Raw genomic sequence first — 16864 nt, 5'->3', positions numbered from 1 at the left:
TCCACCATGTTGCTCCATGCTAGCCCAAGTGCAGACTTCCTAAATGAAGGTCTGCCAGGAAGGAGACTGCTTTACCATGTGTCTGTTGTGTCAAGTCCCCAGCCACTCTTTCACTTGGTATAACCATATCTGTTATGTTTGCCCATCATTTCTCTTCCATGCTCTGTTCTGTGTAATAGATGCTTATGCTTTACTTCTCCCTCCCCTTACTCAAGATTGCAGGGACCACAGAGTAGCAGAACAAGGACATCCAGAAACTAAGTTCCAACTGTAACAAATCACTGCCTCTGGCATCCTGGACAAGCCCTTTATGGTCTGAGTTTGAGTTTCTTCCTCTGCAAAATCAGCACCATGGCATTTCCTACTTCTCAGAATTATCACGTGAACTAGAAGGAACATACTTAAAACACAAAGCATATAGTGGGTGTGTAATAAAGGATAGTTATTTTTCTGTGACAGATACACCTGCACAGGAGACAGAGATACATGGTTGCTTGCTAAGAAAACTTCCACCACTTGGAAAGCAGATGACAAGGCCACAAGTGTCTGTTGCATAGTGAGCTCTCAATGTGTTTTAAAGTTTGTTGCCCACATCCCCTTCTGCTTTTCCCCTCCCCATCACCACTCTATACCTCAAGCTGCCCTTGTCCAGAAAGCCTTGCTTTGGTTACATCCTTTGCCTTCCATTCCCCAGCATCATGGCAATTCCTCCAAGAAACTTTTCCGTGGGAAGAACATGGTCCTACAGCCCGGGAGTTAAGTGACCATGACCTTTGGGAAGATTTTTCTTCTCTTCCTACTGAGCAGTGGCATTTTGAGAGACACCTCTACTATCTCTCACCTTCTGTTTATGACACTCAGTACCACACTCCCCATTTCGAGAACAACTATCACTCTGCACTGAGTGATATTCCTCTTTCTTCTTGAACAATGAGGGTAGGTCCCTTTCTTCCATCTCAGTTTCCTTCTTTCCATAGTGGGGCTAGCGGACTCCTCCCAGGGATGTTCCGAAATGACACAAGAAAGTACAAAACATATTGCACTGGCCGGTCCAAACACGGTTAAGCATCATCCCCTGCCTTACTGGCCCCTCCATGCTTTTTATTTAAACTCAAAAGAGTTAGTGATTATTAACTCCTATTGTGTTTTCTTTTATACTCCTGAGGGCGTAACACCATTCTAAGCACATAGTAGGGCTCAAAGGAAAAATAGAATTATAGTGAACACCTGAACTCTCCGTGGGTGGTGGTCTCAGATTCCACCTCTTTAAATAGCAGTCACCCTGAGCATTAGGACTCTTCTGTCCTACATCTCCCTTTAGCTAAGTAGCAGTCTCCCAGGATTGAAAGAGCAAGCCACCCTGTCCTCAGAGATGCATGGTCATTGGTGCTAAACTAGCACATTTTAGACTGCGAGCTGATAAGTAAATAGTGTCTGTTGGATTTCAGCACTACCTGATTCCTGGAGGAAGGGAGGGGGCAGGGGCTGTCCGGATGCAGAAGCATCAAGTGCAGTGAATATGCTGAACGCAATGGATGAGGCTCTGCTCTCAACTGCTCCTAACTGCCTCTCTGGGCCGCCCCGCCTGGAGGCTCCCAGGTGGCTGCTGGCCCTGGGCTGGTCAAAGAGGAACTTCACTCCCTCTAGTTGACATCTTTCTGTAATAGAACTGATATGGTGTTTGGAGAGGGATCAGGTGCCCATCTGGCTCCAAGTCCCTGCATTTGTGCCCCTGGGAAGCCAGGCCCGGGTCCCCGGCAGGGCCTTCTCTGAATCTGGGAGTGCTCAGATGAGATTGAAATGCCTGGGCTACTGGAGTACAAGTACTCCTTGTATTTCCTAAGGACTGACTGGACTTTTGCCATAAATGGAATAATAGAGAACCACTAGAACCCTGACCCCTTTGCCCATGTAGACTCCCATGAACACATCCTCAATCAAGACCCTGCACCCCAAATCAACAATTACTGAATTTACACCAACTTATCATTTCACACTGGACCATTCCTACGGGGAACCGTGTTAGCCCCAGGCATCAGGTCATGTCCCCAGTGCTCAGTCCTTCCTTCCTCCATTCCTGCCCACCACCTCTGACACCAACACTGCATGTTTCAAGTGTGGCATCCCCCTTAGGGCACAGGCATCTGTGGGTATTTTACCAAAAAAAAAAAAAAAAAAAAAAAAGAAAAAGAAAAATCCTTTGGAAAAGTCAGAAGACTCAGTTTTGAGTCTCCACACCAAACTCCTGGGCAATCCTGTCAATTGACTGGACCTTCTCCAGGCCTCTCCTCTCTTCAGCTCTTAATGATTGTGATGAAGCAAGATCCAACCTCCAACCCTGTGCTATGGAGGGACGCTCTCTCCAGACTGCAAAGTGCCATGTCCATGGGGGAAGCTAGCTATAAATATTTTGGCCACACCCTCTAGGGAGTTGGTTGTGTAATGACAATCTTAACATGTTCAGAGGTGAGAGACATTCTTCCTGCTGCCTTTGCAGTGCCAGGAGTGGGGCCTGGGCCATGCCAAGATCAGGCCAGGCTGCAGCTGTGGCCTCTAACCAAGGTGACTCACTTCCCTGATAGCACCGCTGAGAGAAGCACAGGCTCTTTCTTGCCCTTCTCCTTTGGCTCTGGCACACCTCTTGAGGTGGAAGACATTTGGCACCAGGGAAGGAATCTGTCAGGTTAAGTCAGAAGAACGGTCTCTGAGTCTGTGCCTTTCCTTTTGAGTTCAGAAGGTGTAGGGCAGGATAAAACCAAAACACCACAAATCTATGCTTTGGCTCTAAGTGGACTCCTAGCCTTGGCTTGGAGTCAGTGTGACCTTGGCAAGTTCCTTATCTCCTCTGTGCCTATTTCTTCCTCCTTGAACTCGCCATAATAATTCCTACTTCCTGGGGTTGTTTGGGGGCATTTTCAATGAGTTCTTACATATAATGTCCATTTCACTCCTCTGCCTTAAATATAAACTGTCAGGAAACGGGTTTATTTTGCTTCTTTGTATTTCTTTCTTTTTTTTTTTTTTTTGTTTTGTTTTACATAATGATTATGTTTTGCTTTCTTAAAAAGAAAACCCATCCAGTGAATATAATTCTGTAAAAGGCTGACTGAATGAGAATGCCTGAGAAAACCAAGACTCAAGGGGCTTGCAGGACCACCTCCAAGAAGCCAGCTGTTAGAGTAGAAGTGAAACTGCAATCAGGCCTCTGCCCCCAGGTGCAAGTGAAAGGACTGCCTTAGGCTCTACCTCCACTTTGTGTTTTTCTCTTTACAGTTTTGACCCCTGGGAGCTTAAATTTCCTTTCCACTTCAGGACTACACATTCAGAGTTGATTTTAAAACACACACATATTTATGTCTCAATGCATACAGAGTATGTGTCTATAAATGCATATCGATCTTTCAGGAAATAGATAAACAGACTCCCAACCTAAGCAAAAGTCTGTCTACACCATGAGTCAGCTTTCCACAAAATCTACAAGACGGGAACACATACAATTCGCAACTTCTCTTTTCTAAGAGATACGGGTTTCCAGAGACCCATTGCCACCTCGGGCAAAGCACACAGCCCCAAGACCATTCTGAAGGCCAATGGTTTCATCCCTTTTATTGTAGATTTTGCCCATTGCTGAGATCAGAAATGTATGCAAGCACTCTTCAAGGCAAAGACGTGCGACAAGGGAGCTTCTTGCTAGTATTCACTACTTTTCCAGTCTTAATATTGCTTTTTCCACTCAGGGTTAATAATAGGGGGTTAAAATCCACACTCAGGGACGAGCTGAAGTCAGGAGTAGGTGAACCTGCCACCTTCAGAATAATAGGGGATCTGAGTGAAGACAAATCTCACAATGCAAGTGAAAAATAAATCTGATGACCACAGAGAAACATTAAAAATTAAAATGAACAGTGAAGAAAGGAGAGGGCGAGAGAGAAGCATAATAGCCATGAAAAACATTTCTTTTTAAAGCAACAAAGGAATATAGATTCTGCAATGAGTACAACATAGACAGCTATTCTGAGTTGGGGGCAAGTTAATTATATTCAAAAAAGACAGGGTCTCCAGGACTTCTTTTTTCTTTCTTTCTTTTTTTTTTTTTTGAAGTGAAATATTTTAGTTCCTTCATATAGAGACATATTACACAATGTTAACAACCATGAAAAACAATACAAAATGCCCTCAATTTACCAAGTAGAAAAATATAACTAGTATATATGGCAATTGTGAATCTAATACTGTACAGAAGTAATTTATGGATTTTACAAATAAATTATCGCTTAAATGCCCTTTTAAAATTCTTTTTTTTTTCTTCCCCCAGATGTACACCAGAACTTACAGTAGGAAAGTTTCCGAGCCTAGCTTATTGCAAATCAGTGCCAGTCAAATGTCCTGCCCACAAGCTCGAAGAATTTCTTATTTGGCTCGTGAAAATATTCGTGCAGTTTATTGAGGAGTCTGGGGTCGACTTGGGGGTGTGCCCGGCCTTTGGACTCGTGCAAGCAGCGGTCCCGGCCCCCGTCCCGCAGGCAGTAAAAGCCCTTGGTTTTGTTAAAGTAGAAGTTCGAGGCGTTGATCTGCGGAGACAGCTTCAGGAACCGCTCAACCTTCTGGATCTCGGGGAAAGGGTCCCTGATAAGGCGGTCGCCATCGACGATGTGAATGCGGCGCAGCGGGAAGAAGCGCAGCCATTTCTGCATGTGAACGTGGTAGAGGCTGCGGTTGAGCGCCTTGTAGCCCACGTTGAGCCGACCGTCACGCACCAGGAACTCCTCGATGGACGGGTAGGGCTTGCGCTTCTGCACGTGGTTGTAGAACACTTGGGTGTAGTCCGACAGCACACGCTCAGAGGGGTCTCGCAGGATGAGCAGCAGCCGGATGCCCGGGTTCATGCTGTGGACACGCTCAGGCACTTTGGGCGACGTGAAGTACGCGGGGGTCTTCTCCACTGTGAGCTGGTGCGGGAACGAGAAGGGCATCTGGCCCAGGTACCAGCCTAGGCCTTGGCTGTAGTGCTCCTCCCAGTCGAAGAAGTGGACCTCGTTCTCGGCAGCTGCCACGTCGGGGTGCAGGCTGAGCATCTCCAGCAGTGCGCGGGTACCGCCCTTGCGCACACCGATGATGATGGTCTGAGGCAGCTGCTGGGCCGAGCCGTTGGGGGCCGCACCTTCCTGGCCCTCGCCCTGGAGGGTGGTCCCTCTGCGCGCAAGCTCCAGCTGGCCCGGCTCTGCCCTGGGCGTGGCGGGGCGGGAAGGCGCTAGCTGGAGCTGGGCCACCAGCAGCACAGCGCCCAAGAGCAGTGCAGCCGTGCTGGTCACCATGGTGGCTTCACTGGGCCCGGCGCCGCTGGGTCATGAAGCACTGCCGTGGGGAATGCCTTCTGATCAGTGACACATGGGTGTCGCAGGACGCCAATTACTAGGAAACAAAGGGAGGGGGGGTAGATATTAACTCCAAATACATACAGGGCTTACTGGAAGCTTGCAACTCTAGTCTTGGACACCGCAGTCACCTCCCTGGGGCTCTCTCTATTTCTTTATCCTATGGCGCAGGGGGTGGTAAACATTTTCCCATACAAGGAAATGTTCTTGGCTTTTGGGACACAGTCCCTATGGCAACTCCCAAGTGTGCTGTTTGCTCAAGTGGCCACAGAGAGTACACAGAGGAATGGGTGCAACTGCATTCAAATAAAACTTTACTTACTGGATACTGAAATCTGAATGTCATAAAATTTTCATGCATCGTTAAATACGATTTTCTTTCTTTTTTTTTTTTTTTTCAACAACTTATATGTTCAGCTCTCTATGCACAAAAACAGGGACAGATTTGGCCCTGTGGTCAGTCTGCCAACCTCAGCTGTTAAGCGAAGGGTGGGAAAGTTCTTCTGGACCTCAGCAAACATCACTGAAATATTTACCTGCCAGCCCCAGGCAGAGGGGCTGGGGATATAGAAGCAGACTTTGTTCATGTCCCTCACCGCCCACCAGGGGCTCCTGATCTAAAAGGGCAGGTGAACCCTTATGAAACACTGAATGCTTAACCCCTGTTCTTTATTCCTCCCTGCATCCAATTCTTGCTGTGGTCTCACGGTGGGGTTAGTGTGCTCCCCAGCAATTTTATTCGGGTTTGGCCAATGGCCTGTGAGTGGAAATGACAAGATGGCAGTCCCTAGCCTCAGCCTTGAGCCTGTGTGTTTGCACTTGCCCTCTTGCGCTTCTGTCATGACTGTGAGCAGAATGGGCCCTGCCCAGCCCTGGGCTCCGGAGGAAGGTGAGAGACATGTACAGCAGAGCACCATGCAAGTCCATTGTGTCCAACACAGCCATACTGGCTCATGAGTGAGAATGCACCACTGTGGCTTTGAATTTTGGGATAGCTGGTATTGCAGAATAAATGTGGCCAAGGTTAATTGATATCACCTGACTGCAATCATCAGCTCTATATACGTTCTGATTATAGTTTAGGCAGGGTAATATGAGGACACACGTTCACTCATTTCACCTGGAACAAATTGGGATGATGGAGAAAGTGTTTGAAGTCAGCCTAGAGGGACAAACAGGGGAGGTGGCTAGAATGAACAAAACTCCTTCCCGTGTGCAAAGCCATACCGCTCATGAAGTGGTTTTGCAGTCTGCTCAGTCCACTGGCACCGTGACCAAATAAAGCAAGGTAGCAAGCGGACAGGTATAGATAGGAGTCTTGCCCAAGGACATGAGAATTTAATCCACTTCAAAATTCAGAGCCCAAATTCAGAACTCTGGATGCAGGGCTCTTTCCACAAACTGCCTCCTTTATACCTTCTCCTCTTTATAAAGTTCAGCTCTATATCTGAACTTCATATCACTTAGGCATTGGAGTCCCACAAGGACACAGCCACTGCTGGGCCAGATGGCAGTGGGGTTCCCAAGGACAGAGGAGCCACGTCCATGTTTCAGGGAACTGATAAACTACCATAATCAGGACATGTTTGACTGTCTCCCAGGAAGAGAGCATTGAAAGTTCTTGTAAGTCATCTCTGTCCAAACACAGGAAAGGGTGAGTGACAGGCCTTCCTTGGGGACCATGGGCTTTAGAGAGTCAGTAAAAATGTTCTCCATCAAGAGAACCCATCGTCTTCTATATGCCAGGTTTAAAATTCACTTTATTAGTTTAAAATTTGTCTAGAATGTATAAACGAGGAATTTTTATGGTCTTCCATTTTTTATAATCAAACCAATTGCACTACCTACATCAGATAGCAACTATATTAGTTGCTTTGAAAAATGCATATTAAAATGTCTTAACTGAGAAAAGCAATTAAAAACTGGACATTTTTAGAGAATCACAGAACTGGAGAAGGGACTTACAAGATCAGCTGACATAACTATTTAGGGGAAAAAAAAAAGGAAAAAGAGAAGAAAACGTTTAAGGAGGTATGACTGATCGAGATGCGGTCCAAAGTTTTCTACTGATTGAGTGAGCTCAATTTAATGGAACTTTTCCTTACTCGATCGAATGCTTTGACGTGATTCAGTCAAATTTCATTTCCTTCCCAGTGTGGGTCTGACCCGTATGTATTGAAAAAATGGATCCACTGTGCTTGCCTTTTACACGTTTGGGGTATGCATGCATGTGCTTATGCACGCCTGTGTATGTCTGCGCCTGTGTGTATGTTCTTGAACACGTGTGCACATCGTGGGGGTGAGCCGGGTGACGTGGAGGATGGAGTAACCACTCCATACTAGATCGTTCTATTCTTTTTTTTTTTAAACAGTGGGGAGAGAGAGACTGAGGTGAGGGGGGCAGAGGGAAAGGGAGAGAGAGAATGCTAAGTGGGCTCCACACTAGACATGGGCCTAGATCTCATGACCCTGAGATCATGACTTGAGCTGAATTAAGAGTCATGTGCTTAACTGTCTGAGTCCCCCATGCATCCCTAGATCACTCTACTCTCAGCGATGAGTGTTGCTGACCCCATCTCTCAGCTTCATATTCAGACTCAGAAAGCAGCCACAGATCCCAGTCTTTCAACACCTAAGGGAAAGAACCGGAGGCCAGATCTGAAATTCATCTGGTCTAACTATTCACACTTTTTCTACTCTATTATGAGGCATCCTGATTAGTATAGTGCACATCCGAGTTTCTTTTTCTTTTCTTTTCTTTCTCTCTCTCTCTTTTTTTTTTTTTATAAAGAGGAATTACCAACAGGCGGCAGAGAAGAAACTATATATTTATATATATATATATATACATATATATACTTTTTACTGAAACAAACAAAAAAGGGGCCACTAATAATTTAAAGTTTCCTCATTTCTACCTTAGTACTTCCTAAAAATGTATTAAATGTCTAAAGCCTTCTACATTTCAAAAGTATTTGAGGTATATAGGAAAAAAAACCCCCACTAAGCTAAAGTCTCATATACACATACTATACATATAGAGAGAAGTAGGGATATCTATGAGCTATATATGTATAAATATTTGTGTATATATATATAAATATTTGTATATATACATATGAATAGCATGTATATGTACAGAACTTAAGTTTTATACATATACACATAAGACATGCATTTGTACATATACACACATATACAGACATCTAAATATATATATATAAAATGCATATCACACACACAGAGTGGCCACCGTGAGGCAACTTCCTCCTGTGGTAGTTGGCTAATTTGACCTCAGTGGCACAGCCAGAATTTCTGGGCCTTTTAGTAAGACTCTCAAAAAAGAGATGACCAAAACAATGAATACTGTTATGCTGAAAAAATAAAAAAATAAATAAAAAAAATAAAAATTAAAAAAAAAAAAAAAAAAAAAAAAAAAGGGGCGCCTGGGTGGCTCAGTGGATTAAGCCGCTGCCTTCGGCTCAGGTCATGATCTCAGGGTCCTGGGATCGAGCCCCGCATCGGGCTCTCTGCTCCGCAGGGAGCCTGCTTCCTCCTCTCTCTCTGCCTGCCTCTCTGCCTACTTGTGACCTCTCTCTCTGTCAAATAAATAAATAAAAATCTTTAAAAAAAAAAAAAAAAAAAAAAAAAAAAAAAGAGATGACCCTCAAGCTCAGGTGAACCTGTGAGTCAGGACCCCAACTGGAACCTTCTGGAAGCTTGGAACCCTGAGCTGGCATGGGTTGGGCGAGGAGGATCAACAGCACCTGGAACCCCGGCCACCTGCCCCACCAGAAGCAGTGGTGGCAGCTCCCATCTGCACCTCGTGTAACTGAGCAGGTGCCAGGCTGGCAACCTTGCATATGGGGCCCCTCGGATGCTCACTGCAAGCCCTCAAGAGAACTGATCTCACTACAGGAAAGTGAGGCTCAGGGAAATTCAACAGTTTGTCCAGAAAAGTAGAGGCTGAACTAGTCTCCAAATTCAGTCTGAGCAGGCAAAGCCAGGGATGACACTGCCACTTTGCCCCTTGACAATGCCTGGACTTAGGGTACAAGTAGTTCCTCGGACTGATGGGAACTTCTCTGGTCCTGCTGGACATTCATACCTGGTAACAGTCTTTCAAGGAGGGACAGGATTTCTCGGAAGGATAAGCAAAACAAACCCTCCCCTTTCGTTTGTAGATGGGTTAAGAGTTCCCAAAGAGAGATCTAGCTCCCTCCCAGTTCACTTCCCTTTATCAAAGATGCTGTTTTCTTGATCCTGCAGTGCTAAACCAAGCCCTGAGTTGCAAAAACTCAAAAGGCAAGAGACTTCCCCATCAGCGACGCCAGGCTTCCTTGGGCCCACTGAAGGTGTTGACTGCATGCCAGGCCTGGGTGACCCAGAAACATGCACAGCATTTTTTAGATGGAGGTTCCCTTGCACCTGAAATTAAATTCAAATTCCTTTCCAGACCCAGGGATCCCCCAGGATGAGAACTGCCTGTCCCTCTGGCCTCAATCTGCTCCTTCAAGCCAAGCTCCCACCTCGCTGACCTTTCTGTTTCTTGGAACATCCTGAGCTCATGCCAGTTCTGGGCCCTGACCTTTCCTGCTCCCTCTTTCCAGGATGCTGGGTCTGAGGCTTTTTGGGGCTGGCTCTTTCCTGTCATTCAGATTTTATTTCAAACACTGGTGTTCCCTACATCATGGGCCAACGCACTCTCTTTTAACCACATGCTTTCCCATCATCCTATTATATATTCCTCATGTACTATCCAAAACTATATATGCTTGTTTGTGGTCTGCCCCTCCGCCCGACAACGCCAATTTCAGAGCTTCCCAACAGTGTCTTGACTCTCTCTCTGCTGCATCCCCCAGGGCCTGGCATGATTTCTATGCACAGTAGGGGCTAGAGATCCTACTTGCTGAATGAACATGTCGAATGTAGCAGAAGGTTAAGCAAATGGCCCAAGGTACCAAGGAAGTCTTTTAATTCAATAGAAAGACATCCTCAACAGTTTGTCTACGAAAAAGACTGTATCAAACGGTAGTGAGTTCTTCATCTCGAGAAAATCAGGCAGAAACCAGATGTCAAGATTTCTAGTGGTGACTGGACAAGATCACCTGAGAGTCTAGAAAATATTTTAATTTAAAAAGGAGGGGAAACCAGGGCGCCTGGGTGGCTCAGTGGGTTAAAGCCTCTGCCTTCGGCTCAGGTCATGATCTCAGGGTCCTGGGATCGAGCCCCGCATCGGGCTCTCTGCTCAGCGGGGAGCCTGCTTCCCTTTCTCTCTCTCTCTGCCTGCCTCTCTGCCTACTTGTGATCTCTGTCAAATAAATAAAAAAAAAAAAATCTTAAAAAAAAAAGGAGGGGAAACCATGAAATAAGCCCTCAAAATATTTTAATTTTCTCCTTAAGTCTTCTTATTACATAATTCACATCATGACCTAGACTTCAAGTGTAATTAACTACAATATATTCCCTCAGTCCCACCACTGCAACATATTCATGCATAAAGTGAAATAACTCGAATATTCCACGAGCGGTAAATTTAATGCACCGGAAATAGCACTGGCTATAATCCCTCTGTCTGCAGGACACCCTTCCAGCCCCTCAACAAAAACTAGTGGCACAGCCGGCACAGCCGGAAGATCCTCTAGGATAACAGGGATGCTCAGAACACTCAGCCACAAGTCATTTAAGGGATTTAACCAAAGAGGTGGAAAGGAGATTACCAACTGGGCACCCAATGCACCCAGGTGGTGAACACGAGTGCATAAATGATCTCTTCTAATACCCACAACAAAACTAAGTGCTGGTTATTCTCATTTTATCTTCCTTTTTTGAAGCAATGAAAAGGTAACCTGTAGTAGTGGAAAAGCTAAGGCGCTTTTGCAATTGGGCCGATGCAGGCTAGTATCTCCTAGTTCTCTGAACTCAGATAAGTATCTTCCTTGTCTGGACTCAACATGTCATTCTGCAAAATGGGCAAAACCTACTTTCACATGGATGCCATCAACATTAAGTAATACTACCCTTGCCAAATATATAGCATAGGACTTGCCAAAAGCAGACATTCAACAAATGGGAATGGCCTGCCTTTCTTCCCATGGCAGATATGTAAATATGGTATCATGTCCAATGACCTTCTCAAGGTCACAGACCTAAGAAATGAGAGAAGGAGCATCCCATGGGCCGTCTCTAAAGCCCCTGTGCTTCTTTTCCTTTGAATGGCGATGCCTTCCTGTGGGCAGTGGGGAGTGTACTCCAGGCAGAGGACAGAGCCTACCCAGGAAGATGAGAAGAGGAGAAAGATGAGAGCTATTATAATGCCAGACAAAAACAAACATGCAAGGGTGCTGAGTGATTTAATTTTCTGGAATGTGCTGAAACCTCAGTAAGCACAACAGAACTGCCATTTCCATATCCAACCGAATTTCTGAGCAATCAACAGTGTATGGTTTCTTCTGTTGTTGTTGTTGTTCATCTCCAGGAGTCAAAAATATCCTCACTTTCACCTTTAAGCAACTACTTAAGGGAACATTGCAGTGGTGTCAAATTTCCATCCTTGGCAGGTCATCTTGGAAACCAAGAAAAAGGAAACAGATTCAGCTTGTGCCTGTCAGTCTATGAAAGGACAGTGATATCTCAAGACTTCCATAAATATTTATTTTCTTGAAATTGCCTTCACATGACACTCTTCAACAAATGTTGACACCCGCTTTTGTTTGGATTGACTTATGGTAATTGCTGTGAGGCCTACCTCACATGGGCTGGAAAGGGTGCAGGGCAGAAGAGGCCCAAGGTCAGCCCACATCATGTAAATAAGTTTCCTGGGGTCACATTTACTGTCTGGGGAAAGGAAGTGTAATTGGCCCCATTTTCCCCTTGAGAAAGAAGAGGACTTTTCGAACACTGACTTCTCTAGCCTTTCTGTACTGCCTAGCATTCCACACCAGTGAGGGGCGTTTCCATATTTACAAAAGTCTACCTGGGTAATGGAGAGAACTCCATAAGACTGAAGGAAGGAGGTACCTGGGCAAGCCAGGGAGGGCAGCATGGCGTGGCAGGGACTTCGGGCCAGAAGATTTCTGAGGCTCTGAGAACTCCATGATCCCATGAGGATTATAAATGTAACCTGTCCCATAGGACGTCTGAAGCCAACCCACACAACATTCTTCTCCAGATGAGATGAGAGATTAGGGCCGAAGGATCTGGATGAGGAGCTGCAGGTGGCAGGTGAGGTCAGCGTCCTTCCTAGGAGATCTGGATGCCGCATTGCCATCGCCTAGCACAGTGCTTTCCAGACCAGTCCCCGGGAGATCTAGTTCAAAATGAAGATTCTAATCCAGGAGGTCTGGAGAGAGGCCCAAGCGTCTGTGTTTCTAACAAGCTCCCTGGAGAACTGGCCTGCCCACCCTCAGCCCTTAGAAGGGCAAGGACCCTGTGGGTTCCAAATCCCTGGGCGCATTTGGGTACAGATTCTGATCGCCTTGGCCTGTGGCCGAGGGAGGCCAGTGTTCTTTGGTTTTTGTTTCTTCCTATTGTCATGGCAGTTTGTTTTTAGTTCCAGGGTTGGTAACCATTGTGGTAGACAAAATAGAGAGGGATCGGCCTGGCCACAGAGGTGGAATTAGCTGCAGAAGGGGGTGGAGGGGACCTACTGGAATGAACAGAGGATTTAGAGCCAAAAACACTGGCTCAAATCTCAGCTCTATAATTTCACATCCACACGATGGCATTGAAACTTGGAGCCTGAGACAGAGCGCAGTGGCTCTATATACTAATTGCAAGGATTAACTAAAACGGTCTGTGTGGAAGCTGAGGATATTGCCATATTGCCTGGCCCATGGTAAGCCCTCAAATCCTGGTAGCTATTTTTGTCTCTAGAAGGAAAAAAAAAAAAAAAAAAAGGAAAGAAAAAAAAAAGCAGGCTGTGTGGTATAAATGGGATCTGGGGATGATAATTAGTCAAACACATTTGTTCATGATCCAGAGTACTGCAGTGACTCAGCCAGACAGGCTCGAGGAAGAAAGGACAGTGACTTGGAGAAAGGATGCAGGCTCTCTATGGAGGGTCACACGGTGGATCCCCCATAAATGGCCCCTGCACGAATGAGCAGTAGCCAGGTGTGCGGCCCCAGCAAGACCCCAGTGAGAGAGGAAGAGGAGGAGGAGGAGCTCCTTGACATGTTTAATCTGCATGGTGTGCACAGAAGGCAGCGGTGACCTAAATAAATCCTTCATTAGAAGCAGACACACTGGGCACAGCGGAGCTCTGTGACAGGAAGGCGGACGGGCCTCTCTTATTACTCAGTGCAGCTGGCTGGAAAGCAGACTGTGCTAGCTGGAAAGCAGACTGTGCTAGCCGAAAGAAGACCAGAGACCCGCCGCCTTGGGGTACCTGGGGGTGTGCAGCTTCGGTCCCTGCTTCGGGTGTGATCCAACCTCCTCTCAGGGGCCACGTGACTGTGGGCACTTCCACGGCTGGGCAGACAGTCATCATTACCCCGCAGGTGGTTGGCAGCCACGAATCCCTTGCCATTTCCCCAGAAGTAGCCAACAAAGAACACAGGCTGTCAGAAGCTCAAGGGCCATGTGTCATCATCTTTTCCGGTCCTTATCCCTGCAGGAGGAGGGTGTGAGATAGCAGGAGCATGGGAACCCCAAGGTCAAGCACACAGGGGCTAAAGTGAATTGGAAATCCAGGTCACCTGATTCCTAACCCACTGGACGCGAGACACATGGAAATGTGTTTCTCTCATGTGAGGGTAGAGAACATTAGGATAATTTGCTGCTGGAAGTAAATGTGAGCAAACCTAAGGAAATTCTTCCCCTAGACAAGCAAAGTGGAGGGAGGGTTTATCTCATTTCTTGACCCTGCTTCTATGGACTGAATATCGGTGTTCCTTCAAAACTCGGATGATAAAGCCTTAATCCACAATGGGGTGGTATTTGGAGGTAGGGATACTGGGAGATAATTAGGGTTAGATGAGGTCATAAGGGAAGGAGCCAGGACAGGATTAGTGATAAGAAGAAGAGAGACCAGGGATCTCTCTGCCACGTGAGGACACAGCCTGCAAGCCAGGAATAGAGCTCTCGGCAGGAGCTGAACCTGGGGGCTCCTTGATCTTCAACTTCCCAGACACCACCACAACTGTGGGAAAAAAATGTGTTATTGATTCAGCCATGTGGTCTGTGCTATTCATTACAGTTGCCTAGGCTGACGAATACACAGCCCTCACAGGTAAAAACAAAGACAAGGGGTTTTCTTGGGACTACTGTGTATTTTCTAGGGTAACAGGTGACATCTAGGGACAGAGCTGGCTGGCTGAGGGTGGGGGCAGAGCAAGCAGCCATGTATGGATTTGTCTTAAGGATGCAGCTGCTATTGATCCCCAGATGTGGAGATGAAGGACCAGGGTGGTCTGATCTTTGAAGTTGTCAAGGTTCACCACTGGATATTTATGTGAGAACTCCTGATTTTTATGAAGGTCTCAGACAGGTATTAGTTGCCAAGTAAGGCGAAGGTTGGGGGGTGGGGAAGACTGATGGGTAAGCCTGCAGACACTGGTGATGCCTGAGGTACAGACTCTGCCCAGAGGTGATCGCTTCCACAAGGCACCCACAGTGTGTCTAAAATTGTTCTGAGTTACGGGGGATAGAAAAAGAATCCAGCCACTGTCCTCAAAGCACCCTGTAAAGTAGAAGACACACTTGGAAGGAGAGTGATCACCATGTTCAATGTGAGCACAGATCTAGGCACAGCTATGAGACAGCCCAGGAGTGACACTGAGCTGGAGGAAGAGCAGGGGACTCCCCGTATGGTCCCCCTGGAAAAGAACCCCGATGTCTGGGCACCCATCTGGGAGGAGACTCGGGATCTGCTCCTGTGCTGGTTCTGGTTTGGAGGTGTCTTTTGCGGGACATGGTGGCAGAGGCAGGATTATAACAGCCAGCAGGTGTGGTGTCTGGGAGGCTTCGGGTTCAGGGATTTGGAAGGACAGGGAGGGAAAAGAGTGGTGGAAATGGAAGGAGGCATCAAGACATAAGCCTGAATCCCAGCAACATCACTTATATGCTCCAAGCTGGGGCGAGTTAATGGAAAATCTTGGAAAGTACTATTCATGTTTGGCCCAGGATTTTGTCTTTCCTTTTGAATATGCCTGTTCTTGGTTTAATGGGATCATTTAAAAAACAGACATTTAAGTGAGCACTTAGCGTTGACAGGGACCGGGATATGCACCAGCGGATCAATGAGCAAGCTGACCTTGTCTGGGAGGAGCTGAGGGGGAAATGGACAATGGGGACAATTAGAGCAGGCTGCCTTGGCTGGTTTTGATTTTATATCTCCCATGTTTCACTCCGTCCTGAATTAAATCATTGCTGTTCACGTGATGGCATGGGATAAAGTGAGAACACATGTTTTTTTTCCTCTACTGCACACACATACACACACACGACTATGATTTCTTTCTATCCCACACTCGATAAACTTTAAAAACACCAATCAAGCTGAATATTCCTTTATTCTGAAGCTTTGGGCTCTACGAAATGAGTCCATATCTCCTCTGACCTCTGTCGCTTTACTTTCTCTACAAGGAGTTTACTTAAACAAGTAGGACCAGTCTAATTATCTCACTCCTAAGGGGCCATGCAATCTACCCAGAAGAACACCAAGACCTTGCACTTGACACAACCTTCTCTGTGATCTCTTGTTATCGTGTTCCAGTATCTTCAGATTCAATATCATACTAGGGTTAAGTCATCCCAAGCCTGATCATTTATTCTTTCTGAATGTTGATGCAAAATGATTTATAGCTTATGCTTTTAAAATATTATTCATTTCTTATGACTTAAAGCATATAAAACAACCTGGCATTAGGCGAAGACGTTCAGGAATCATCACGATGAATTACAAGAGCTCAGATCGGGGAGGCTGGTGGTTAAGAGGGTGGGTTTGAATTCTAGCTCATTTCTTACTCCCCTTGGGTGACCGAGAGCAAGTTATGTGACCCTGTGGGCCTTGTTTGGTCCCCTGAAGTATAAGGTTGGTAACAGCAACGACTTTGTAGATTGTCATGGGGATTCAAGAAAATTAAGCTCATGATGTGCTAAAAAGAAAACCCCTACCAAATGCCATTATTATCACTGATCTCCAGCCTCCATCTCCATTATTCTAGCTGAGAAAGGTCCCACTCAGGTAGTCAATACCACTAACAGAAACCATTCCTGGCACCTAAAATGCATCTCCATAAAGTCTTCTTTGCTCAAAAGGGCCAATGATACACGCATGTGAACAGGATGCTGAGCTGGGGCTTTGGGAGCTGAGGTCTAGCCCCACGTTCTGCTCTGACTTTTGTGTAACCTTGGTGAGGATGCAACCTCAACTGGGAACAATAGGGTCATAAATCCAACGATCCTCTGCCCTCATGTATCTATCTGAACTGGGGAGGCTTTAGAGAAATCGACAAACACAATTGTTTGTCATGGAGAGATACTAT

General features: G+C 46.2%; 1 protein-coding gene across 1 annotated transcript in view; it reads right to left on the bottom strand.

Annotated features, from left to right (window-relative positions):
- Positions 1–3591: 3591 nt before the first annotated feature.
- The window catches only part of HS3ST1 (heparan sulfate-glucosamine 3-sulfotransferase 1), a 28957-nt gene continuing 15684 nt past the window's right edge, over positions 3592–16864 (bottom strand). The window contains exon 2 of the mRNA XM_045998014.1: positions 3592–5412. Within this exon, the coding sequence (XP_045853970.1) occupies positions 4368–5315 (948 nt within the window). The 5' untranslated portion in view covers positions 5316–5412 and the 3' untranslated portion in view covers positions 3592–4367. The remainder of the gene's footprint in view (positions 5413–16864) is intronic.

Source organism: Meles meles, chromosome 2 (assembly GCF_922984935.1).
Source record: "Meles meles chromosome 2, mMelMel3.1 paternal haplotype, whole genome shotgun sequence".
Taxonomy (NCBI): domain Eukaryota; kingdom Metazoa; phylum Chordata; class Mammalia; order Carnivora; family Mustelidae; genus Meles; species Meles meles.
This window is presented reverse-complemented; position numbering and strand designations above follow the sequence as displayed.